This window comes from Somniosus microcephalus, chromosome 21 (genome assembly GCF_052327205.1).
Source record: "Somniosus microcephalus isolate GS21.2 chromosome 21, FLI_Smic_1.0, whole genome shotgun sequence".
Taxonomy (NCBI): Eukaryota; Metazoa; Chordata; class Chondrichthyes; order Squaliformes; family Somniosidae; genus Somniosus; species Somniosus microcephalus.
This window is the reverse complement of record NC_141007.1, coordinates 56,364,864-56,392,098: the sequence shown is the minus strand read 5'-3', so window position 1 is coordinate 56,392,098 and position 27,235 is coordinate 56,364,864. Positions and strand designations below refer to the sequence as shown.

At 44.8% G+C, this 27,235-nt stretch overlaps 1 protein-coding gene across 1 annotated transcript in view; it reads right to left on the bottom strand.

The window, feature by feature from the left end:
• Positions 1 to 27,235, bottom strand: part of card14 (caspase recruitment domain family, member 14) — a 75,762-nt gene that overhangs the window by 29,341 nt on the left and 19,186 nt on the right. The window contains exons 4-11 of the mRNA XM_085963684.1: positions 26,099 to 26,424; positions 23,190 to 23,360; positions 22,017 to 22,136; positions 18,795 to 18,920; positions 14,410 to 14,562; positions 11,545 to 11,664; positions 10,526 to 10,656; positions 9,341 to 9,429 (exon numbers count right to left, since the gene is read on the bottom strand). Of these exons, the coding sequence (XP_085819810.1) occupies positions 9,341 to 9,429; positions 10,526 to 10,656; positions 11,545 to 11,664; positions 14,410 to 14,562; positions 18,795 to 18,920; positions 22,017 to 22,136; positions 23,190 to 23,360; positions 26,099 to 26,424 (1,236 nt within the window). The remainder of the gene's footprint in view (positions 1 to 9,340; positions 9,430 to 10,525; positions 10,657 to 11,544; positions 11,665 to 14,409; positions 14,563 to 18,794; positions 18,921 to 22,016; positions 22,137 to 23,189; positions 23,361 to 26,098; positions 26,425 to 27,235) is intronic.

The window sequence follows — 27,235 nt, the reverse complement described above, 5'->3', positions numbered from 1 at the left end:
TTGTGTCCTTCAATAATTAGACAACAAGACTGCAGGGAATGATTCAACAGGTGTTTACTGAATGAGGGTTACTCTAGAACTAACTATACAGATCACTACTCAGGGTTTATATACAGGTGTGGTCACTGCCGGTACTACAGTATACAGGAGCTGTAAAAAGTAGTTCTCCCCTTAAAGGTACATACATTACAATTCCTCCCCTTTTAGATTAACAGTACCATAACACTCTTAACAATTAAATATCAAACTAATTACAATTAACACTTTTAACATGCAACATTAACTGAAAATAGTCTATTTATAAATTCAGTCTTTGGGGAGGCTTCCTGATTCTTTCTGGATAACGCCTTTCCCGAGTGTCTCGCTCTTGGTGCGGAGGCGATTCTAACACCCTGTCGTCAGTTGATTCATCAGCTTCCAATGCTATTGTTTCTGAGGTAGATGCGACCTGTATGTCGGGTTCCTCACCAGGTACGTATGGCCGAGACATGGGGTTGACTCGTTCCTGTGACTCTAGGATCTGGTCAGCATGGCGTCTCACAATGTTCTCCCCAACATCCACTGTGTAAATTAGTGGCCCCTGCCGTGTGCATATCGTTCCTGGTTGCCATTTCTCTGTTCGGTAGTCGCGGGCCAAGACTGGTTGCCCTACATTGAAGCTCCTTGTCGGCTTCTCATTGATGTGCTGGAATTGCTTATTCTCAACATCTCTTCGTACATTTGGTCTGAGCAAATCCAGACGAGATCTCAACCTTCGGTTAAAGAACATCATGGCCGGGGCCTGGTTGGTGACTGCATGTGTCGCATTCCGGTAGGTGAACAGGAAATTGTCCACCTTGTGCTGCAGTGGAATGTTGTCATTGTACATAGCCTTTATTGCCTTCTTAAAGGTTTGTACGAACCTCTCAGCCAATCCATTTGTGGCTGGATGATACGGGGTGGATGTGTAATGCCTTACCCCATTCCTTTTCATAAATCTTCGAAACTCTTCGGACACAAACTGTGGTCCATTATCAGAGCAAATCTGCTCTGGCAAGCCGTTCCTGGCAAAAATGGTCCGTAGGACTGCAATAGTTTTCTCCGTGGTGGTGGAGGACATTTTGATCACCTCAGGCCATTTCGAGTGCGCATCCACGGCTATTAAAAACATTGAGTCCATGAATGGACCAGCAAAATCAATATGCACCCGTTGCCATGGAGATGAGGGCCACTCCCATGGGTGTAGAGGGGCATGTGGTGGTGCATTTTGGATCTTCTGGCATCCTGAGCAGCTCTTTGTCAGGTCCTCGATTTGCTGATCGATCCCCGGCCACCACACATAAGCCCTAGCAAGGCTTTTCATTTTCACCCCTCCCAGATGACCTTCATGAAGCTCATTGAGCACTCTCTCCCTTAACTTGGGTGGAATTACCACTCGGGATCCACACATCAAGGTCCCCTGGCATACTGACAGCTGTTCTCTTCTGGGTGAGAATGCTGGCAACAGTGAGTCGCCATGTGCTGGCCATCCCTTCACCGTCAAATCATATACCCGAGACAGTGTCGGGTCATTTCGGGTCTCCTTCTCTATACCAGCGTTAGTTACTGGCAAGCATTCAATTATAGTCGAATGAAATATTTCGACAGGATCCACTGCTGGTGCTTCCTCCGCAGTAGGCAGTGGCAGGCGTGATAGCCCATCAGCGTTTCCATGCTGTTTCGTGCCCTTATACTCGATTTCATATTGGTGCGCCCCTAGAAAAAGGGACCATCTTTGTGGCCATTGCGCAGTCATCACCGGAACGCCCTTCTTTGGATTAAAGATGGAGACAAATGGTTGGTGGTCAGTCAGCAAGGTGAACTTCTGCCCGTGCAGATAGTGATTGAACTTTTTCACTCCCCACACTAGGCTGAGGGCCTCCCTGTCAATCTGGGCGTAGTTACACTCGGCTGAGGTTAGTGACTGAGATGCAAAGGCTACTGGCCTCTCCGAGCCGTCCGGGAATTTGTGCGACAGCACCGCTCCAATGCCATAGGGTGATGCATCACACGCCAACCGAATTGGTAGTGCTGGGTTGAAATGAGCCAACACCTCTTTTGATGTGATCAATTCTTTGCTCTTCTGGAAAGCTCGTTTACATTCGTCACTCCACTTCCATGGTACCCCCGTTTGCAGTAGGGTGTTCAGTGGGTGTAGTACGGTAGACAAATTCGGCAAGAACTTATGGTAGTAGTTCACCAGCCCGAGGAACGACCTCAGTTGTGACACATTTTCCGGTGCTGGAGCCTTGACTACTGCCTCAATCTTTTCAGGGGACTTATGTAACCCCTCTTTATCAATAACGTGGCCACAATACAAGATCTGCTTCTGGAAAAACTCGCATTTGTGGCAATTAGCTCAGAGCCCATATTCCTTCAATCTAGTGAGCACCTGCTCCAGGTTGGCGAGGTGATCACTGTCATTTTCGCCCGTGACCAGGATGTCGTCCAAATAACACTGGGTCCCTGGAATCCCTTGCAGGACTTGTTCCATTGCCCTTTGCCAAATAGCCGGAGCTGATGCTACCCCGAACACCAGCCGGTTGTATTGGTAGAGACCTTTATGAGTGTTGATCGTGAGGTACTGTTTTGAGGCTTCTTCTACCTCCATTTGCAGGTACGCCTGGGCCAGATCAATCTTAGTGAAGCGTTTCCCTCCAGATAGCGAGGCGAAAATATCTTCAATCCGCGGAAGCGGATATTGTACCGCGTGAAGGACTGGGTTCACTGTCACCTTAAAGTCCCCACAGATGCGAACCTTCTTTGGTTCCCCAGGCGTATTACTCAACGACCTCTTCATTACAGGAACGATGGGTATAGCCCACTCGCTCCAGTCCACTTTGGACAGTACTCCTGAGCGTTCCAAACCTTCCAGCTCTGCTTCGACGGCTGGGCGGATCGCATCAGGTACCGGTCTGGCCTTAAAAAACTTTGGGCTTGCATTTTCCTCTATTTTGATCATTGCTGTTATGCCTTTTAGTGTTCCGAGTCCCTGCTGGAACACTTCTTGTGCGTCAGTTAGCATTTTTGACAGTCGTCCAGGTGTGACGTCGTCATCCTTTTTGGCATCTACAGTCAGTGCTTGTATGGAATGCCAATCTAGCTGTATCTTCCGGATCCATTCACGTCCTAGTAGTGGTGGTCCTCCATCTGGCAATACATATAGGTCCATTTTTGGTGTTTCCTTGCCGTTATATATAACGTTCACCCTTATTTTTCCTTTGGGGTAGACTTTTTGCCCCGTGTACGTCTTCAAGACAATCTTTGTATCTCTCAAGGGTATATGTGAGAATAGCTGCTTGTAGTCCCTTCGGTTTATGACTGTTAGGGCTGATCCTGTGTCCAATTCCATTTTCACTTGGACTCCTGCTATCTTGAGCGTGACCCAGATAGTTTGGTGATCCTCCGTTTTGATCACATTATGTAGTTTCAGACAACCCAGCTCCTTGCTTCCGGAGTCTGTATCAATTTTCTGTTCATCTGAACTGCTCTCCGTCACCTTATGTACCTTCTGGTACTTCTCCTGTAGAGATTTCTTGCTGCTGGTTTTCTTTCCCGACCTGCAGACTCTTGCTATGTGTCCTACTTTTCCACACTGTCTGCACACTTTGTCCTTGAACCAGCAATCATTATGGTCGTGTGTTGTTCTGCCGCAGCGAAAGCACTTCACTGTTCCGTATGACATTTCATTTGTGCCATATTCTTGCGGTCTCCGTTGTATCTCTGCTGCGCCCCGTGCTGCTGCTTCGTGTGATACTGCAATGCTGAAAGCCTTGTCCAGCGTAAGATCCTTTTCGGATAGAAGCCGTTTCTGGTTCCTTCACTTTGAAGCCCACACGCAAACTTGTCCCTTAAAGTATCTGCTAGTCCCGTTCCAAACTGGCAGTGTTTCGATAGCTTGCGCAGTTCCATTAAACACTCAGCATTACTTTCATCTTTATGCTGGTTCCTTTTGTGAAACTTAAATCTTTCTGCTATCAGCAGCGGTGTGGGGTTTAAGTGGTCCTGTAGGATTGACACTATGTTTTCAAAATCCTTTTCTACTGGCTTCTCTGGGGTTACTAGGTTTCGTAGTAAGCCATACGTTTTTGCACCCATTGAATTCAACAATACCTGCGCTTTCTTGTCATCTGGCACTTCATTCACCTTGCAGTATACTTCTATGCGTTCGACATATGTCGTCCAATCTTCGACTTCATTGTCGAACGCTGTGATACTGCCACTCTTCGGCATTTTTGGGTGTGGTTAGACTGGCTTAAAATGGTGTCTTCTGCGCTTTCCTTTCTTCCCCGCTGCGGCTTAAAATGGCGTCTCCCGCGCTTTCCTTTCTTCCCCGCTGACGCTGCTCGGCCCTTGAACACCGGCTGCGCTCTGCTCTCTCTCACCTCTCTCCCCCGTTGACGCCGCTGGGTCCTGAACACCGGCTGCGCCCTGTGCGCTCTACCCTCTCTCTCTCCCCCGTCGATGCTGCTCCGCCTTTTTCTATGCCGCTCGGTCGGCTCTAGCTGCCGCTGTCCGGGAAGGGTCTGCGCAGTACCTGTTGCCAGCCCGTTTCGCTGGACCACCGTGACTGGAAAGCCAAGCCTGGCTCTCGACAGCCTCCCCTGCGATGCTCAAATCTCCGCTGGATGACTGGGCGGTTGCCCGTGGTCGACGCCCGTGCTTCTGGACTCGACCTCCTTCCACTGTTCTCCAGGAGCGAATCCCTGGGAGGTGATGCAGAGTTACAGGTAGGTTCGAATCTGCTCATCGCCAATGTTAGATCCGTGTATCTTGATGTTGTGTCCTTCAATAATTAGACAACAAGACTGCAGGGAACGATTCAACAGGTGTTTACTGAATGAGGGTTACTCTAGAACTAATTGTACAGATCACTACTCAGGGTTTATATACAGGTGTGGTCACTGCCGGTACTACAGTATACAGGAGCTGTAAAAAGTAGTTCTCCCCTTAAAGGTACATACATTACAGGGGCCAGTGTTGACGGGGGCTTCCAAAGCTTCACATTACATTAGTCCTGCTGTTCTCGCGCAGAGCTGTAGGAGTGCTGAGGCGTAGTCCCAGGAGAGTGGCCTTAGCTCTATGGGGGAGGCAGCTGCTGTCCTCTCCCGCCACCCACTCCACCAGTGCCATGTTAGTGTCATACAGTCAGCTGGGCCAGACTGCCCCAGCCCATGGAGAGATGCTGCAGTCTGCAGCCAGGATATTAGGGCCCAGAGAGGTTTGAAGTCGTCCACCACAGCCATCTGAAGTGTCCTCAATGGAAGCACAGCGACCTTCCATCTCCCAAGCTTTAACCACTGGGGATGCACCTCATTAAAGCACTAGGATAGGTAAACGAGCATAGAAGACAGGCACTAAGGAGTTGCACAAGGGCGATTCTTAATTATTTCTATTAAATATTAGACGCAGATGGAATTGAGTTGTTGGATTTTTTTCACTCTGGATTTGGTGTTGCTGTTTATATTGATAGTGAAATGAGGGCAAGACCCATAAGGCTGGACTGAAGGTAGGCAATCCAATGGTAGTAGTTTAGATGGTGCTGACAAGGATCTTGGAACAGTTTCTGTATTAGAGATGGGAGGGATTGTTCAAATGAAGCACTCTTAGATGAGCTGCTCTATGAGAGCTTTGGCAGCTACAGGCACTGCTGGTCATTGCTGCTCCTGGTCTTCCTCCTCTTCATGCTGCTCCTTCTCCTCCTGCTCCACTTCTTGCTGCCCAGGTGGCAGTAAGGGCTGGTCCCTCACGATAGTTATGGAGCAGACAACCACAAATCTGGATACCTGCTTAGGGCTGAACTGCAAAATTCCTCCAGAACAGTCCAGGCAGCGGAAGCGTTACTTGAGCACGCTGAGGGTCTGCTTGACGATATTTCTGGTGAGCGACATGGCTCTCATTGTATGCCAGATCTTCGGCTGTGCCTGGGTCCCTGACAGGAGTCATGAGCCATATCTGAAAGGGATTCCCCTTGTTGACATGTAGTCAGCCTCTGACCTGACAACCTGGTTGGAATAAAGGTGGCACAGAGGACTGGCGCAGGAATTATGAATCATGATTGCTGCCAGGAAACCGGGCACAGACCTGGGGTTCCACCCAGTTTGGGTTCTGCCAGGACCACTCGGCTCCAGACCTCATTACAGCCTTGGTCCAAACACGGACAAAAGAGCTGAATTCCAGAGGTGAGGTGACAGTGACTGCCCTTGACATCAAGGCAGCATTTGACCCAGTGTGGCATGAAGGAGCCCTAGTAAAACTGAAGTCAATGGGAATTGGGGGGTAAACTCTTCACTGGCTAGAGTCATACCCAACACAAAGAAAGATCGTTGTGGTGGTTGGAGGTCAATCATCATAGTCCCAGGACATAGCTGCAGGAGTTCCTCAGGCAGTGTCCTAGGCCCAACCATCTTCAGCTGCTTCATCAATGACCTTCCCTCCATCATAAGGTCAGAAGTGGGGATGTTCGCTGATAACTGCACAGTGTTCACTGCCATTCACAACTCCTCAGATAATGAAGCAGTCCATGCCCGCATGCAGCAAGACCTGGACAACATTCAAGCTTGCACTGATAAGTAGCAGGTAACATTCAAGCCACACAAGTGACAGGCAATGAATATCTCCAAAAAGCGAGCGTCTTGACATTCAACGGCATTACCATTGCCGAATCCCCCACCATCAACATCCTGGGGGTCACCATTGACCAGAAACTTAACTGGACCAGCCACATAAATACTGTGGCAACAAGAGCAGGTCAGATAGCAAAATACTGCAGATGCTGGAAATCCGAAATAACAACAGAAAATGCTGGAAAAACTCAGCAGGCCAGGCAACATCCGTGGAGAGAAATTAGAGTCGACGTTTCGGGTTGAAACCCTTTTTCAAAACTGGAAAGGAAATGAAATAGATCGAAAGGAGGGTTGGGGAAGGAACAAAAGAAGTGAATAGACATTAAGAGGTATTCAAAACGAGACGAGATGGTGATAGGATTAGTAAAGAGACAAAAGACGGCTCAGATTAGGTGTGAAATGTACTGGCAGAATGAGAGACAGCTGCCATGTAAAAAAAAAGGAAAGGGGGGGGGGAAGGGAAAACCCAAAACAAAGGGGTGGGGGAAAAAAAAATATAAGTAAAAATGTAATAGGGGCCGAGGTTATGACCTGAAATTGTTGAACTCGATATTGAGTCCGGAAGGCTGCAAAGTGCCTAATCGGAAGATGAGGCGCTGTTCCTCGAGTTTACGTTGAGCTTCCGTGGAACAATGCAAGAGGCCAAGGACGGTGAGGTCCGAGTGGGAATGGAGCGGTGAATTAAAATGACAGGCGACCGGAAGCTCGGGGTCACCCTTACGGACTGAACGGAGGTGTTCTGCAAAGCGGTCACCCAATCTGCGTTTGGTCTCCCCAATGTAGAGGAGACCGCATCGTGAGCAGCGAATACAGTATACTAAATTGCAAGTACAACAAGTAAATCGCTGTTTCACCTGGAAGGGGGTGTTTGGGGCCCTGGACAGTGGGAAGGGGGGAGGTATAGGGGCAGGTGTTACATCTCCTGTGCTTGCACGGGAAGGTGCCAGACGAAAGGGAAGGGGTGCTAGGGGTGATAGAGGAGTGGACTAGGGTGTCTCGGAGGGAGCGGTCCCTATGGAATGCTGAAAGGGGAGGGGAAGATGCGTTTGGTGGTGGGATCACTTTGGAGGTAGCGGAAATGGCGGAGGATGATCCGTTGAATGTGGAGGCTGGTGGGGTGAAAAGTGAGGACAAGGGGAACCCTATCGTGGTTCCGGGAGGGAGGGGCAGAGGTGAGGTCAGAAGTGCTGGGTATTCTGCGGTGAGTGTCTCACCTCCTGACTCCCCAAAGCCTTTCCATCATCTACAAGGCATAAGTCAGGAGTGTGATGGAATACTCTCCACTTGCCTGGATGAGCGCAGCTCCAACAACACTCAAGAAGCTCGACACCATCCAAGACAAAGCAGCCCACTTGATTGGCACCCCATCCACCACCTTAAACATTCACTCCCTCCACCACCGGCGTACCGTGGCTGCAGTGTGTACCATCTACAAGATGCACTGCAGCAACTTGCCAAGACTTCTTCAGCAGCACCTCCCAAACCCGCAACCTCTACCACCTAGAAGGACAAGGGCAGCAGGCGCATGGGAATACCACCACCTCCAAGTTCCCCTCCAAGTCACACACCATCCTGACTTAGAAGTATATCGCCGATCCTTCATCGTTGCTGGGTCAAAATCCTGGAACTCCCTCCCTAACAGCACTGTGGGAGTACCTTCACCACATGGACTGCAGTGGTTCAAGAAGGCAACTCACCACCACCTTCTCAAGGACAACTAGGGACGGACAATAAATGCTGGCTTTGCCAGCGACGCCCACATCCCATGAATGAATTAAAAAAAAGATACGTGGCCTGTGGCTGCAAACACGCTATTCAGAAAGATGCCAGGATGGTGAAGGGGTGCACACAAGACAATGTGGCTGCAGACTATGGCACTTTAGACCCTGGGGAAGCCTACAATGCAGGCAAAGCCTAGTGCTCTCCCATCTTGCTTCACTCTATCCATTGAGAAAGTAATGTAGCTCTTCCTCCTAGCATAGACAGTCGGTGACCTCCCTGATAGAACGAGGAACAGCAAACTGGTAGATGTCTCTAATGTCACCTGCTGCAACATGGAATGACCTCGTGGTATAAAAGTTAAGGGCCACAGCGACCTTGACAGCCAAAGTCAGAGCTGTCCTTGCCCTGGTATGGGGCTCCAGTTGTAGCTGCAGCAGGTGACAGCCTCCTTGGTGGCAGCATCCTTGGTGAAGCGAAGGCACATTGCTCCTCAGTGACGTTAACATAGGAGAAATGCTCTCTGAAGATCCACTGTGGTCTCCTGCATAGTGCCCTCCTCCTCACTCTTCTCCCAGATACCCTGCTCTCTCCTGTTTTCTTTGCTGCCCCCCTCCTCATCTTTCAGCCCCAAAGTTAGACATTCCAGACCACCCACAGCAATAAAACCATTTTGAAGGCAGACAAAAACAGTCCAGCATCAGCACAAAGTTGTTAGCAGAAATCACAAATCTGTTGCAAAAGAGAGAATAACCGCAAAAAACACACAGAAGTTAACCAGCAGACTAAAAGGACAAACCAGTAAATAACTTGTATGGATTGGACGAGCCCTTTAAGTTGAGCTACTGAAAGGTTCTTGCTGCCTCTTAGTGTCACAAGTTGCTGATCGAGTTTATTACATGGCGAGTCAGGTTGCCGAGATTTCTATCCTACTTTTGTGCTATACCCAGATCATGAATGAGAAAATGAAAACTCACTGACATCAGGAATATTTTCATTGCAACTGTCAGTATCAGTGCAATCATCTACTGACGTGAAAGTATCGTCATCAATATAATGTCTGTTGCTGTAAAAACACAAACAGAAGAGAAATGTTACCCAACTATAGAAGGCTTCTCCCCCCCAGTTTTCTGCTGAAGACGTTGACTCTTTTTAGGAGTAGTGTTCCACGGCGGCTGTTACCCTCTGGTACTTTACCCAAGTGGTCAAACTTCATGTTTGAGCCGAGACAATGAGTGTTGGTCGGCTATTGACAAAGCATCACAGCTGACGTGGGTAGTAATGAGAAATAGAATCCCTGGCTGACTGTCTCCTCCCTAACGGAGGAGTATTGAGGTTAATTATAGTGCCCCCGGTTCGGAGATCAGCTTACTCAACACCATTTTAGTCTTCACTAAAAATGACCACAAAGTTGTTAGATTGTCATAAAAACCCAACTGGTCCATTAATGTCCTTTAGGGAAGGAAACTTGTGTTATTACCCAGTCTGGTGGAGTGGGCCTTTGGCGTAGCAGTAGCATCCCCGCCGCTGGGCCAGAAGGCGTAGGGTTTCAAACCCCGCTCCAGACAGTCCTGGCAAGTGGAGTCGGAGCTCCGGCTCTAAATTCTGGGTTGATATCCAGCGGGATACTTGCGTCCGTGGGTGTGGGTGGCACCCCCCCCCCCTCGTATGGGTTGTGGGAGCCCGTAAAACCCTCCCGCCATAGGACTAACCACCCTAATGGCCGGTACGAAGATGGTTACGGTCACGGAAGGAGCATTAATCGCGGCCAGAAATCCTTCCACCACTTCATACCGTTCCCCAAAGGGAACAGTATGAAGACACGTACGACGACGACGACCCAGTCTGGTCTCTTTGTGACTCCAGTTGACCCTTAACTGCCCTCTGAAGGGGCCCACCAAGTCACTCCGGTGTATCAAACTGCAGCTCAGAAAGAAGGCCTACAACCACCTTCTCAGGGCAACCAGGAATGGGCAATAAATGCCAGCCTGGCCAGCGACGCCCACATCCCGAGAATGAATAAATACAAATCATCCACCCATCCTCTTGACTGGATGGTGGAACATAGACTTACAGAAAGAAAGTTGTTTAAAGCACAGTAGTACTGATTTTTGACACAAGCTGCCACCACCGAAAAGGTGTGTGTGCGCTGTCTCTCTCACCTGAATGATTCTTCCATGGCATCTTCAGTTTTGCGTCTGTAGATAGATTCCTTGCTGGGTGGCTCAACGAAGGAAGAACTGACACTACACAGTGACTCACAGCTTCCGGTTTTCTTTAGATTTGTATAAAACTATCAATGAAACAAACTGGTGCATCAGAAAAAGTAATGAAATACACAGCTGTGGGATACATATATTAAAATAATTGGGAATCCAGAACAAGGGGACATAATCTTAAAATTAGAGCTCGGCCATTTAGCAGTGAAATCAGGAGTCACTTTTTCCACACAAAGGGAAGTGGAAATCTGGAACTTTCTCCCCAAAAAAGGCCTGTGGATGCTGGGTCAATTGAAATTTTCAAGACTGAAATCAATAGATTTTTGTTAGGTAAATGTGTCTCTCTCGCTCTCATATATATATAAATATGTGTCTCTCTCTCTCATATATATGTATATATCTGTCTATCTATATCTATATCAAATTTTGTACAAGAATCAAATATAATGAAACTAACTTGTTACGTGCAACAATATTTTGAAAAGCTTCCTTTTAAGAAACAAAAACTAGAAGAAATGTTTTTTTTGTAATGGATGACCCACCAAAATAGCATTCTCAGAATTCCCACAATTTCATTAGTGGGTTGTTCATTATGGGGAAAAACATAGGCACTAGGTAAGTACATGAGGGAGAAAGGAATAGAAGGATATGCTGATAGGGTTAGATGAAGTAGAGTGGGAGGAGGGATGATGCATAAGCACTGGCACTGACTAGTTGAGCTGCATGGCCTGTTTCTGTGCTGTAAATTCTATATAATTCTATGCATTTATCCCATTTTGTTTGTTAAAAGGAAATTTGGATCCAAAGTCTTTTTAAATTCAATCTCAGTCTGACTTATTTTCACTGTAGAAGCGAGTAATTTTCAGGCTAGTGCACAGCAGTTCTGGGAGTGGTAATGTCGCACATCACTGTTTCTCTCTTTCTCCTGCTGTTTTTAAGTGTACACTATTTGAAAAGCTTACATCACTTTGGCTGCTGCTGCTATCATCACTCTCGCAGCTGATGGTCCTGGGGTTCACTGCTTGCAGACGCTTCAGTTTGGGTTTCTCACGTACTGGGGTTTTATTATCCGTTATCATTTTCTGTCAGGGAATAAAGAAAGGAAAATTGAAGCAAATTTAACCCATATGTTCTTCTTTTCCATAATATTATCTGGATTTTTCCAAGTCTACAATGAAGTAAATAGCAAACTTGACTGAAACCACGAGTTTCATCATGTGTGTCCTTTGTTTATAATGAGGTGTATTCATCCACCACAATAATAATTGAGCAGACTGTTGGTATGTTGAAGGTATGCTTCAGGTGCCTGGATCGACCTGGGGGCACCCTGCAATATTGTCCTGTTGGGTCTCTCGGATCATTGTTGTTTGTTGCAAGCTGCAAAACTCTGCCTTACAAAGTGACCTCATTTTCAAGGCCTCAGAGAAGAAAGGCCTACATGGATAGCAAAGGTCATCATCAGCAGCATGAAGATAATATGGAGGACAACATGATGCCAGCTGCAAAGAGACATTTGTGCATTTTCATGTAGGAGACATTCTATTTCAGGGGTCAGCCTTGGCTCAGTGATAACACTCTCACTTGAGTCAGGAGGTTGCGGGCTCAAGCCCCGCTCCGGAGACCTGAGCACATAATCTAGGATCACAATTCAGTGCGGTACTGGGGGAGTACTGCACTGCTGGAGGTGCCGTCGTTTGGATGAGATGTTAAACTGAAACCCCATCTGCTCGCTCAGGTGGCGGTAGAAGATCCGACGGCACTATTCCAAGAAGAACAGGGGAGTTCTCTCAGTGTGCTGGCCAACATTTATCCCTCAACCAGCATCTAAAAACAAATGATCTGGACATTTACTTCATGGCTGTTTGCGGGAGCTTTCTGTGCACAAATTGGCTGCCCCGTTTCCTACATTACAACAGTGACTACTCTTCAAAAGTACGCCATTGACTGTAAAGCGTTTTGGGACGTCCTGAGGTTGTGAAAGGTATTGGCCCAGAAATTCGGGTCGGGGGCTTCCCACGGGTGCAAGCCCCCGAACTGCACTTACCTTGCGCGCCGGCAGTTGAGCTGTAGGGCCCCGTGGAATTCCGCTCCAGGGCCTGGCCCAGCTGCCGGTGCGCTGTGCTTGTGTGTCCCAGGGGCGTAGTAAGTGCGATGCATCCCCTGGGATCACGTGGGCCATGGGCAGCCAATCGGAGGAGGGAAAAGCCCATTCATAAGATTGACAGGAAGACCTGTCAAAACTTATAAATACTACGGGCCCCAAAATAGCAGTAAACCTTCAATTAATTTTTTTTTTTTTAAATCACACTTTTTAAATAAACTATAAATTATATTAAATAACTATTTTAAACAATAATTTAAATTTTTGAAAAAAATAATTTTATATTCTAACAGGGCTAAAAATAAACTTGCCTTGCTTTAAAGTATTTAAAAATAATAAACCTGTGGAAAAAATGTTTTAATTTTAATTAATTGACCACTTACCTTGTAAAAGGCAGGCCTTACACCTGCTTTTTAAATGTGTAAATCCTGCAGGCTTAACCTCGTGTGAAAACCTGCAAAAAAAAACTAAGTTCAAAGCGCACACGCAGTCTCTCCTGTGCGCGCGTTCGACCTCTGAACCCCTTCGTTCAGAGGATCGGAAGTGCCGGTTTCCCGCGCATGCGCAGTGCATGCAGGAAACCGGCACTTCCATTCGGCCCACAGGTGAGTATTCCGTGCATACTCACCCGTGGAGAGCCGAATTTCTGGGCCAACATATAAATAAAAGTTCATCTTTCTTTTTTTCACATCTGTAAACAGGGCAGGCTCAGGGAATTAGGACTAACGCTCATGGAGAGAATGAACACCAACACAGACTGGTTCTGCCAAACGGCCTGTTTCTGTGTTGTCATTTCTACGTAACATCTGGCCTCTGCATTAACTGTTGTCTCGATGCCTTCCCTCTTCCCTCGATAAATATGAAATCAGCTACACCTCCTTCTCTGTGCGCAACAACTCACATAGCTCCCATTCATCCCACATGATGAAAGTCAAATGCTGGACAAACTCAGGAGGTCAGACAGCAGCTGTGGAGAAAACAGACAAATTAATGTTTATGGGGTAGAGCTTCCGTGAACCTAGTTCTGATGAAGGGTCCACACTTGAAACTTTAACTTGTCTATTCACTCTACAGAAACTGACTGACTTGCTGAGCATTTTCTGTTTTTTGCCCTTAAGATTCAGATTCCCAGGCTCTTCAGCCAAGAAGCGGTGCAGCCCCCGCCCTCTGGCTCGCAATGTCTTCCGTCTAATATGCCACCAGCAGTCTGCAAAAAGGATGGGAAAGTGAGGCGCATCTGCAGATGGAACCTTATGGCTGCTGATCAAGTTAAGCTTTTAAAACCAAAGAAAAGGCCTTCTTTCATGTTGTGGCCTGCTCTGGTACCTCTGTGGTGCCTTCGGTTGGCAAGGGCTTGAGGGTAGGCCATGGCACCACTGTACTGAAGTGCCAAGGCAGCCATTTCAACAGAAATTGCAGCCTTATTTGGCTCAGACGGGCCTGCACCTACTGGAGCTGCAGGCCAGGCTCTGTACCCCCTGCAAAACCCTGGAAATCCCCGGGCAACGCGAAAAGGGTGGTTGCCCAGCTCTCCATCCCTTTTTCCTGACCTTTGCGCCTGAGAAACTGCGTAATACCTGGGGACACGAGTCAGGAAAAATCAGTCCTTATATTTTTAGACAGTCGTGTTGTTTTAGACATCAGACATGATCTCTGTCCACCTCATCGGGTGACAATGAAAATCCCAGCCTGTTGTTTTTGAACAAGGACTGAAAAATTGCCCTACCTCCTGCCTGTCCCTGTTTAATCTTAACTGCAGCATTTCCTTATTCAGCTCACGGCACATGTCCTGTAGTTCAATAACTTGCCGACGACATGAATCCTTGTCTATGATCATTTTGCTAATTTGCAATTGGGCCTCATCCCTGGCCCCATATGCCTGTAGAAAAATAAGAAACAAGTATTTACTACACACTGCAACATTGCTCTCATCATTAGCCTGCCACGATCAGAGGTGTTCATGGTTGTTCCAAAATTGGTGTTAGTCAAGGAGCTGTATAATTACATCATAGAAACATAGAAGATAGGAACAGGAGTAGGCCATTCGGCCCCTCGAGCCTGTTCCGCCATTTAATGAGATCATGGCTGATCATCCAAATTCAGTACTCTGTCCCTGCATTCTCCCCATATCCCTTGATCCCTTTCGCCGTAAGAAATATATCTAACTCCTTCTTGAATATATTTAATAAGTTGGCCTCAATTGCCTTCTGTGGTAGAGAATTCCACAGGTTCACCACTCTCTTGTTGAAGAAATTCCTCCTCATCTCAGTCCTAAATGGCTTACCCCTTATCCTTAGGCTGTGACCCCTGGTTCTGGACTCTCCCGCCATCGGGAACATCCTTCCTGCATCTAGTCTGTCTAGTCCTGTTAGAATTTTATAAGTTTCAATGAGATCCCTTCTCATTCTTCTAAACTCTAGCGAATATAAGCCTAATCAACCCAATCTCTCTTCATACGCCATTCTTGCCATCCCAGGTATCAGTCTGGTGAATCTTCGCTGCACTCCCTCCATGGCAAGAACATCCTTCCTCAGATAAGGCGACCAAAACTGCACACAATACTCAAGGTGTGGTCTCACCAAGGCCCTGTACAACTGCAGCAAGACATCCTTGCTCCTGTACTCGAATCCTCTCGCTATGAAGGCCAACATACCATTTGCCTTCTTAACCGCCTGCTGCACCTGCATGCTTACCTTCAGCGACTGTTGCACAAGGACACCCAGGTCTTGTTGTACTTCCCCTTTTCCCAATCTATTGCCGTACAGATAATAATCTGTCTTCCTGTTTTTGCCACCAAAGTGGATAACCTTGCATTTATCCACATTATACTGCATCTGCCATGCATCTGCCCAATCATCCAACCTGTCCAAATCATACTGGAGTTTCTCTGCATCCTCCTCACAGCATAGACGCCCACCCAGTTTTGCGTCATCTGCAAACTTGGAGATATTACATCTAGTTTCCTCGTCTAGATCATTAATATATATTGTGACTAGCTGGGGTCCTAGCACCGATCCCTGCGGTACCCCACTAGTCACTGCCTGCCACTCGGAAAAAGACCCGTTTATTCCAACTCTCTGCTTCCTGTCTGCCAACCAGTTCTCTATCCAAGTCAGTACCTGACCCCCAATCACGTGCTTTAACTTTGCACGCCAATCTCTTATGCGGGACCTTATCGAAAGCCTTCTGAAAGTCCAAATACACCACATCCACTGCTTCTCCCTTATCTAGTCTATCAGTTACATCCTCAAAAAATTCCAGTAGATTAGTCAAGCATGATTTACCTTTTGTAAATCCATGTTGACTTTGTCCGATCCTGTCACTGTTTTCCAAATGCTCTGCTATTACATCTTTTATAATGGACTCTAGCATTTTCCCCACTACCGATGTCAGGCTTACCGGTCTATAATTCCCCATTTTCTCTCTGCCACCTTTTTTAAATAGTGATGTTATATTAGCTACCTCCAATCCATGGGAACTATTCCAGAGTCTATAGAATTTTGGATGATGACCAGCAATGCATCTACTATTTCTAGCGTCACTTCCTTAAGTACCCTAGGATGTAGATTATCAGGCCTTGGGGATTTATTGGCCTTCAATGCTGTCAATTTCCCTAACACCATTTCCCTACAAATACTGATTTCATTCAATTCCTCCCTCTCATTAGACCCTATGTTCCCCGACATCTCTGGAGGGTTATTTGTGTCCTCCTTTGTGAAGACAGAACTAAAGTATGTATTTAATTGGTCTGCCATTTCTTTGTTCCCCATTATAAATTCCCCTGATTCTGACTGCAAGGGACCTACGCTTGACTTCACCAATCTTTTTCTCTTCACATATCTATAGAAGCTTTTACAGTCAGTTTTTATGTTCCCTGCAAGCTTACTCTCATAATCTATTTCCCCCCCTCTTAATTAATCCCTTTGTCCTCCTTTGCTGAATCCTAAACTGCTCCCAATCCTCAGGTTTGCTGCTTTTTCTGGCCAATTTATATGTCCTCTCCTTGGGTCTTATGCTGTCCCTAATTTCCCTTGTTAGCCACAGTTGAGTCACCTTTTTTGTTTTATTTTTATGCCAAACAAGGATGAACAAATTCTGTAGTTCATCCATGCGATCTTTAAATGTTTGCCATTGCATATCCACCGTCAACCCTTTAAGTAACGTTCCCCAATCCATCCTACCCAACTCGCGCCTCAGACCATCGTAGTTTCCTTTATTTAAATTCAGGACCCTAGTCTCTGAGTCAACTACTTCACTCACCATCTTAATGAGGAATTCTATCATATTATGATCGCTCCTCCCCAAGGGGCCTCGCACAACAAGATTGCTAATTAATCCTTTCTCATTACATAATACCCAGTCTAAGATGGCCTGATCTCTAGTTGGTTCCTCAACATATTGGTCCAGGAAACCATACACTCTAGGAATTCCTCCTCCACAGTATTGTTACTAATTTGGTTAGCCCAATCTATATGTAGATTAAAGTCACCCATGATAACTGCTGTGCCCTTATTGCACCCGTCTCTAATTTCCCGTTTAATGCCATCCCCAACCGCAGCATGTTTGGGGGTCTGTATACAACTCCCACTAACATTTTCTGCCCCTTGGTATTTCTCAGCTCTACCCATACAGATTCCACGTCATCAGAGCTAATATCCTTCCTTACTATTTTTCACTACACTGTGAGATCGCCATTATGATATCACTCACATATGTACCACATTGCTGCAATAATAAATCTTCCTGTTGTCCAAGGTTCTGGGATTTCAATAACAAAAGGCCAAATGGTACTTTTAGTAATGCACCAAACATATAACTGTAAGGGCATTATTTTATACATACAATCTAAAATGAAAAATTAGATGGAAAGATACCCTCAAAAAAGAATAGAGGCAATCGTTTTCTGCAAAACAATGATGGTTGAAGGAGAAGGAGATGAAGGGATATGGGAACCAGGTGGGTAACTGTGATTAGGACCATTTGCTTGTGTGGAGTGTAGATGCTGACAAGGACTCATTGGGCCAAATGGCCCATTTCCATGTTGTAACTTCTATGTATTTCTATGTTCAATAATATATGGAAAATGTCCATGTTTAAATAATTTTAGTACGATCAACTGGAATTCTTTCCTGACCGGCTAGCCGTTTCCATACCATCATTGAATCTTGGTTCCCAGTTTCTAGATTCTTCTCAGGTAGAGACCGAGATGCCTTTAGGCAAAACTGTCTTTATAAATGTTACCTGTTTTCCACGGCAGCTCAAGCAGTACTACTGCACCAATTACAACATTAAAAATGTTTTAAAGCAGTAACATCTTGAATATATAAACTAACTACATCGTCTGTGCCATTCCTTTTTGTTACCTACTCCAGCAGTGACTACGTAATGTGTACCCTAACTACATTTACCACATTCACAAGTGTTGCCTGCTCCAACATTAACTGCCCGAATATATACACTACCCACACCATTTTTGACCTTTCCGACTGTTAATTGTTCCAGCAGTAATCATACAATGCTCTGTGCCTGATTAATCAAATGGTTCCCTCTCTAAATGGTACAATTATCTTCCATCGGTTAGTAGTAGGTATTCAAGAAGGTTGAAGCATATTGAAAAAAAAATTTGTACATTTTTAAAAATTACATATAGACAGCCCAGTACAATGAAATAAAAATCCCCTTCTAGATCATTAATTCAGGGATCTTTATAGCTCATTGTGTAAGTGCACCACTTAATGTGGCACTGTGCCATTTGGATCAGGAAAGTCCCATGATTATGTCTAGCCACTGCTGAATTAGATGATCTCAGCCAGCCCTGGGAATGTTCAAAATAGTTTCAATATCCTAGGGAATGGGAGAAAAAAAGAAATAGGAACCAGTGTTCTTGCTCCCAATCACCTTCCACTGATTCTTGCTGGAAGTACATGAGTGAAGACAGGATTACGTTTGGCCATGATTGCCCAAACAGTGAATAACCTGCTGGTACTCCCTGATGAGCCTTATATATGAAGTATGGCCAGTTGGGCGAGGTACTGCAGGGCTGCTGACACCAGTACTGCTGCAGGAGTTACCATCTTCAGTAATGGGAAGGTAAAGTTATATTTTATTTACCTCATCACGTTCCTTTTGTAGTTCTAAGACTTGTGTTTGGAGTGAGGTAATTTTATCTTTGTACATATCACAGTCAATCTTCAGAGTGGCACATTCCATCAGCATATTCTCCTTTTCATCCAGGTACTGGCAGGGCAGAAGAAAGTAAAACACTTTAAATGCTTTTGAACTCATGGGAACCTCAGTTCAGAGAGAAGAGAAAGACAAAGGCTGGGTCTGGAGGAATCAAGATCAGATGAAATTTAAGAATATTAGGTTGATAAAACAAAGGTGGATTAGTTCTGTATTACGGTCTATAGAAAAAGGTCATGTTGTGGGCATAGTGAAAGCTTACACCTTTGTGAAGCAGCTTGGGACATTTTTCCATGTTAAAGGTATTATATAAATGCAAGTTGTTGTGGTAAATTTACTGTTTGTATGGACTAACCAGTTCCCTTACTGCATTTTGGTTTTTGCCACTGTTCAGTATCTTTGGGGGCGATTTTGCCAATGGGGGCGCGTTGGAGGTGGGACTGCTGATTGTTGGGTCGTCCTGTCTCCATCGACTTGTGGCCAACCAACGCTATTTTCCCTTGACTGACCTTGTTAAGCCTGCCCAGCGGGCTTAGCAGGCCAATTAAGGGAAGCCAGTTACAGAGAACGAAAGCGTATGACGTTTCATCTGTCAAACATTTTTGACAGATGAATTGTCATCGTTTGACAGCTCTGTGAAGCTGTCAAACACTGACATTCTATGTTGTTTGATGAGTCCTTGTATTCAAGATTCATCAAACCTCTTTCTTTAGCAGTAATTAGATGGTTGTTGCATCGGAGAATGCAGCAGCCATCTGTCATCCCTGCTGGTGAGATGCGAGACTCTCCGCATCCCCAACTGTTGAAGCCTGCAGGAAGAAACAAAGGTAAGTAAACATTTTCTATCACTTTCCACTCACCTCACATACTTACCCCTCCACACTTGCAGCCATCACTTACCTTCACAGCGCACTTTTGGACCCCTCCAACCCCTGCAGACCCACTGCTTGCCTCGGTGACCCTGGCAGGGTTTCCTGACGTTGGGAAGCCCGCGCCTCTCCTGGAAAAATGGGGATAATCCTCTTAACTGCCCGTTAACAGGCAGTTAAGTGGCTGTAATCCCCTTCCCGCCTCCAGGAGACGGGACCCGGCGCGGGTCGGCTACCCGCCTCCTGGGAAGATGGCACGGAGGCAGGTTGGGGGCAGGATGGGTACCTGCCCCCAGATTCTGCCATTTTCCCGGCAGTCCCGCCTCCATACCCGCCTCCCCAGGGCTGGCAAGATTTCCGCCCCTACCCGCCAGCCCTGATGTCAGTCCTGTCGGTTTCGGGAGGGTAATCAGATTTGTTTCTAATCTGAAATTGGATTTCTAATCCCGGTCCCATTTTCCAACCCAGCCTGCGGTTAAAAACTGGCTCAATTTTCAAATCTGGTCCCCATATGTAGCAAAATTATAAATGTGTTTATGAAGATTTCTTCCTGCTTCATAAAGCATTTGTTTGCAATGTTATCAGAAATATTGACCAGAGGAAATCTTCATGAACTAATTTACAGTCTTACTATACATAGCAACCAGAGCAATTCATCATCCTGAAATAAAAATGGAAAATGGTGCAAGTGCACAGCAGGGGGTAGAAACTTGTCTCGGGCGGTGGGGTAAACTGGGCGGTATAGGGTCGGCCGCCCGTTATACACAGCGTCTGCTCTTCAGGAATATCAGGCACTGCGTATAACGGGCGGCCGATCTGATCCGATACTGCCCGCTTCGCGCCACCACCGAGACAAATTTCTACCCCCTTGGTCTGTTAGCAACTGAAAAGAGAGAAGGCACCTCAAAGGTTAACTTGTCTGTCCTGTTTTCAGACGCTGATTTTCCCACATTTCTGATTCTATTTGATGTTCATCATTTGCAGTGTTTTTCTTTTATCAGCCACCATCCCCCCCCTCCTCGTTTAGTTAGAAACATTGGCTCCTTCTGAACTTTTGCCCTTTAAGTTTTTTTTTAAACCGATCAATTTTTTTTTCATCTCCGCTCTGACATTTACTCTCACACTTTGATGTATTCAGCCTTTGTAGCTGGTGACAGATACAAACTTTCCATTTGTTTTTAAATGTTAAGTTTTCATTCTGCTGACTGTTACATAATTTTTGAAATTGTTCCAGAAGGTGTGGGCCAAATATGGCCACAGGCAAGCAAAGCTCCCAATCAAGTCATAAGGTATGATTGTGCAGGGTCTACACGACCAAAGCTGTAAGTTTCATTCTCTACAAAGTTCTAATAGCAGACTGCAACTTATGCAGTCAAATTCTATGGTCTCGATTTTAATGGTGGGGGTGGGGGGGTGGAAGGGGGCATGTTGGGAAGGGCGAGGGGGGGACGACGAAACCCCCATGGGGATCTCAGCGTGAGGCCCAGCCATTTTAACCCCCATGCTTCATTTAAATAATCCAGGACAGTCTCCCTCCCGAAACCAACAGGACTGACGACAGGGCTGGCGGGTAGGGGCGGAAATCGGTTTGGGAACCTTAGGACATTGGGGACCCAAGGGGATAGTCCTCAGCATAAAGCTAATGCTGGGCAAGAGCTTTGGTACCCATGCCTGCGCCGAGAGGGAGAGGCAAGGCCAAAGCTGGGGAGGCCCAAGGACTCCTGGTGGGGCCTGTAAGGAGCGCTTCTCCTCCTCCTCCTCCTGGCCCATGTGGATTTTATAGAAAGGTAATTTTTAAATACTTACTATGGCTTCTTCTAGCCAGTCGGTGCCTCCCGCCATGGTTCGGCTGTAGGAGTGGGCCTCGTGCGGGCCTCCCGAGTCCAGAAGGTAAAATCACACTGCAGCGCCGATGACCTCATCGGGTCTCAATCTTTAATTTTAAATTAAGCTCTCGCTTGGTGCAGCGGGAGCCTCGGCCGACTTCAAAGTCGGTGAAGTTGAGATGTCGCCGGGCAGGAATGGTGAGGCCACACGCCAGTAACTGGACTCGGCCTGATCTTAACCCCTTCCATGCACCATTCTCGCTGGGCGAGGGAATTAAAATCAAGGCCTGTGTGTTTCATTTATGATCTCAAAATAGGGATTTAGATCGGCCTGCAATGGGAAAGGACTAGTTAAGGTGATGAAATATTGGAGGTGTTCATTTCTCCATACTGTTTTCCAGTTTTGTAATGTCTCCTTCAAACCCACTTGCAAAGCCTAATGTTAGGTTGCTCACCTCATTCCTCAGACGTTCAGCCTGATCTAGCCCCAACCGCAGTGAGTTCATTTCTTTCATCAGATCCTGCCTGTCCTCCAGAGCTTCTACACGGTCCTGTTCCAAGATATCTATTGTCACCTGTTTAAAAAAATTCTTGAACATCTTCACAATCTTTATGTAAAATGCATTAATTAAAAGTTTTTTTATGACAAACATTTCTTACATAGTGATGTTCCTTCTGAAAGCCAAGCTTCTTTAGTAATATCAAAGATGGCAGTGGACATTACAACAGTGACTACACTTCAAAAAGGCCCGTATTTTCCGATCCCTACGGGTGTGTACGAGCTGTGTACACACCCGTTGGGACCTCGCAAGTGCCGGTTTCAGGCATGCGAAGCGCACGCGCAGAAAACCGGCATCCTCCGCCTGCCCTGGAGAAGGGCCTCTGCGGGTAGAGAGTTCTGCTTTCTGCACAACCTCCGCCCGCTGAAAACCTTTCAAAATCTTACACCTGGTAAAAGCATATGTTAGGCCTGCTTTTACCAGCATAAGAGTTTAAAAAAGTAAAAAATATTTTTTTCCCCACTCATTTATAATTTTAAAATACTTTAAAAAAAGGTAAGTTTATTTTTAGCCCTGTAAACATATGATTATTTTTTCAAAAAATTAAATTGTTTAAAATATTTAATTTAACATAATTTTAAAAACATGATTTAAAAAAAAATTATTTAATGTTTTGATGTGTTTTTTGAGTGATCCCCATTCATACCTTTAACAGGTCTATGCGGAGCCACCTGTCAAAAGTATGAAGGGGGATTCCCTTCTTTCATTGGTTCCACATGGCCCACGTGATCCCAGGGACGCTTGCGAACTGCATGCGCCCCTGGGATACGTGGGCCCTGCGCATTTCGTAGAGCAGAGGCCCAGGAGCGGAAATGTCCGGACCTCCGGAGCCCTCAGGTAAGGGCGTAGATTTTTTCCAGATCGGAGGCATCCGCACGCAGGAAGCCTCCGATCGGAAAATACGGGCCAAATATTCTGATTGGCAGGAAAATCAGAAATTAACTGTACTCTATAAAAGGTGATGATAACAGTGTGGTAACTTGAAAGTTAGAAAAGTTCAAATTGAGAGGGAGAGCTTGAGAGAAAGGTAATGTAGATAGATACATATACACAATGCACTATACTTACTGGGTTCATTTGCAATTCTTGAATCCTGAATCTCAGTTTATCAATTTCTTCTTTTAAATAAAAAAGTTCATCTTGTTTAGGCTTGAATTCATCTCGCAGCTTAGAGGACATTCTTCGCTCAACATCAAATTCCACTTTTAGCTTCTTATTCTCCATTGTAAGATTGTCCATCTTTAAAGTAAGTCAGACAGGATCACCATTTTTAGTCCATCAACAAGATCACCAAGACTTAAAAATATAGAATTTTTAGGACTCAAGGGTAGCTCACCTTTCATTTTTGATTAGGTTTTAGTTCTTCCTTTCCACCTAAATACTGCATGAGAGACGTCTAATGATATGGTATGAACACTTAAAGAGTCTCTTTAATTCAGTAAGACTCAGTTTCTTATCAGTTTGAGTATGTCATTTAGACACATTGCCTTAACAATGAGCATCTGGCAATATATCAATTAGACAGGTGGTTCAAAGCAGACTGTTTCAGCAGAGCACTGAAGATAGAGTTCCATTAGTAGAGTCTGATCTACCAAATGTTTCTGTATGTTAATCTTAAAACCTTTTTCATTTAATCTCAGATTATAAAGAATTTTACAACAAATTCTAAACAAGAACATAACTGAGATTGTAGCGTATATAAAAGGGGGATTTTCATATCTAGAAGTATGTTTCAATATGCAATTTCTTTTAAAGTGCAAGAAAGATGAGTGATAAATCATCAATTTCTAAAACGTGCACCACCAATCGAGCTTTCGGTATCATTTGCCATTAAGAGTGAATTGTTGTCAAACGCAAATTAAGTTTATGATTAAATCCTGAAAATAAGAATAAGGTGAAATGCTTGTCTCAGTGATAGACAGTTGGTATAACTATAGTATACTGTTTACTGTGAGAGAACCTGCAATTTTAATTAACCACTAGATGGTGATTAATAGAAATTCTCTTCAGTTTGCATTTAGATTCTTGTTCACTGGTGACCCACAGTCTATTTTCTGTTACAGATTGGCTCTGTACTGTGAATGTGGGAACTGTTTTGGGCTCAGGTTACTGCAGGCAGGACTTAAGGCCTACTGTCCAATAAGTCAGTGGGTTAGAGATGCAGCCAACCTGGCCCTGACAATGTACATTTATTAAAATCACTTTTACATAGAGAACAGCCTCCAAATTTAATTGTTAAAATTAAAGCTTAATATTTCTCAATTAAATATTAGAAAATGACAGTAAGGGCAGACAACAAGGACAAAGCATTGACCATTTGTGATGACAGAGTGTAGACAAATGCTGCTAGCTTCTAAACTGCATGCAAGGAAATATCAATATTACAAATGATCAAGAATACTAACATCTGGCCTTAGAGCTTTGTCATTGAGAAATATGCAAGCATAAATTAAGGAGTTTTTACTGCCCATTTGTCCACAATTGTAATATTTCACCTTATTTGAATCAATTGATTTTAGTGCCATCAACCCTGCTCATACGACAGAAATGTGACATTGAGGGATGAGGCTAATTCGTGACCTACAGCCTTTAGTAAAGTTTATTAAATCTGGGGGAAGGGGAGGGCAATATGTCCACACTGCCTTTATGCTGCATGTCTCCTTGTTCATATCTAATTATTTCTACAATTGCATAATTGCACAAAGCTTTTCAGCGTGACACACACAATCTAGACAGATAGCAGTTATATGTAGTTTAATGACAGCTGTACAATCTTTCAAGTCAAATGAAATTTCTTCAAAAGCAATTGCTTCAACAACATCCTATAATAATATATTCCACCTAGAGATTAGAGAGAAAAATTGCTTTACTTGAGCGCATCTATTCTAACACAGACTTCACGCCTCTATGTCTATGCCTTTGATTGACTCTGGTTGCTCATTTTAAACATTAGTGAAACACAATAGCTATTTATTTCTGATATGAATTATGAAAAGACTAAAGACGACTTCTTATTTAAATTATTTTCTGTAGTGGATCAGGATCGAACGAAGCTTCTACTGAATTTTAGTCCATTGCTGTGTCTGCTATAATTGCTTGTAGTGAATTGTGCTGCCCAGTTTTGTACCTTGGCTATTTATTTGTACTGGCCTATAATTATAAACAGTACAGACTGCACTCACATACTCCTAATGATGTCCAATGCTAATAAATAGATATAACAGAGGTTAGATTATTTTCTGGTTGCATGTTGGCAAAAAGATTCCCACATCACTGAGCTTTCCTGTTGCTTAATGTGATGACTGGTAGTGCCCTGATCCTTTGATGTAAGAAAACACTGTCACAGAGTTTCCAAAAAATGAAAAAAGCAAAGTGCATGGCATTGATTTCCCTCACTCCCTGCAAGAAAGCAGCGAGTCTCTGCTTGGCAGCTCCTTGTGACAGTGCAGCCAATAGCGAAAACTTCCAACATGTGGAATCATGGGTGTAAATCTATTTCCTATCGTAGTAGAATACCAACAAATTGCAACTCTTTTCTTCCATTATTTAAATTATTGCTCTTGCCTTAACTCTCTACCTCTCCTTTCTCTCCATGTTTTCTGCATTCACATGCTGACTTGCGATTATTCCTGAAATCATCGCCCTAAAGTGGAATTCTTTGCCCACACACTGCAGTATGCAACTGAAACTGCTCCGCTCAAGGCTAGTAATGTGGTTCATTACTGAAACAAACCAGGCCAGGCTAGTGTTTCAAAATGTCTGGCAGGATAGCTTTAATCTCTGGCTTCCTATGCTATGCATGACTGGCCTACTGTATTAAGAAAACAAACTGGCAACTATTTCCCTCCCCACCCCCACCCACCACTCACTGTCAGAGGTCAAAGCTTTGGAATCACAGTCTGAACATTGCCCTTTAGACCAGAGCTGAAGATGGATTATATGTTATAGAAATGGATGACTGAACCATAAAGCAATACCTGTTGTTGTAACTCTCTGCTCCGTGTCACAGACATTTCTTTCTCCTGCAGAGTGTTTGTATACCGCATTAAGATCTGATAATTTTCCTCCTTCAGACGAATCATTTCATCATGGTGACGGTTCCAGTCCACTTTAATCCTGCTTAAGTTAACCTCAGCTGCCTTCAAACTCTTGAGCTCAGTCTTGAATTGTTGGTTTTGCTCTTCCAAGCTTCGAACTTTCTCATGCAGCCGATGTTTGTGACATTTCTCTTCTCCTAACCATTTCTGAGACTTCATCACTTCATTCATTAGAAACTGAATCAAACCCAAATTTCCTTTTTCAACTACAACAAAAGAAAGTAAACTGAGTCACTTTGATTGCTGTTTCTTTAATGTCTACTGTCAGAACTCCTTACACTAGTGTATGACTGTGCTGTGTACCTCTCACCAATATACTGTAAAACTACTGGCAGCCCTATGACCAGAATGTCTATATGACCAATAGTCTATATGGATGGGTTAAAAGAACTGGTTCTCAGGCCCTACTGAAGACAAAGAAATAAGATCTTTGCAGACCTCAAATCAAATGATGACGACACTTATAGATTTCTCAAATGCAGTTGGAAATATGAAGATTATCATCTAAGAATCAGGCTCTCTTAATCAGCTTACATTTTCTCTTCACCGTTAGCTGTGATGTCTACAACTTGCTATGACAACTGCAGTATTGCCTCATTTTGTGTTGCTTACAGCACTTGTTAATGTTGTACTTATAAAAAATGTACACATGATGGCTGAGGACTGACTGTAAAAATTAAAGCCTTCTTGTAATACCTACAAAACTGTATTTAATCCCCAGCCTATATATATCCAAGGAAAACAGCTGTATTGATAGGAAATAATCACTATTACACAGGTGAGCCAACATAATATAATTTTAATCTTGCCCTGCAGGGACAAGTTGCCTTTAGGTGCTTATAGGTAACCTAGATAAAGCTTTGCAACTGCGTCAAGATGGGTTGTAAATATAAGCACACTTGTGAAAAGCTGATTATAAATCAGCTTTTGTGACAGAACAATTAGTTACAAGGAACCAAGCAGTACTGAGGGGAGTTTGTTCATGCAGTGTGTAGAAAGGAGAGGAAGGATATACTG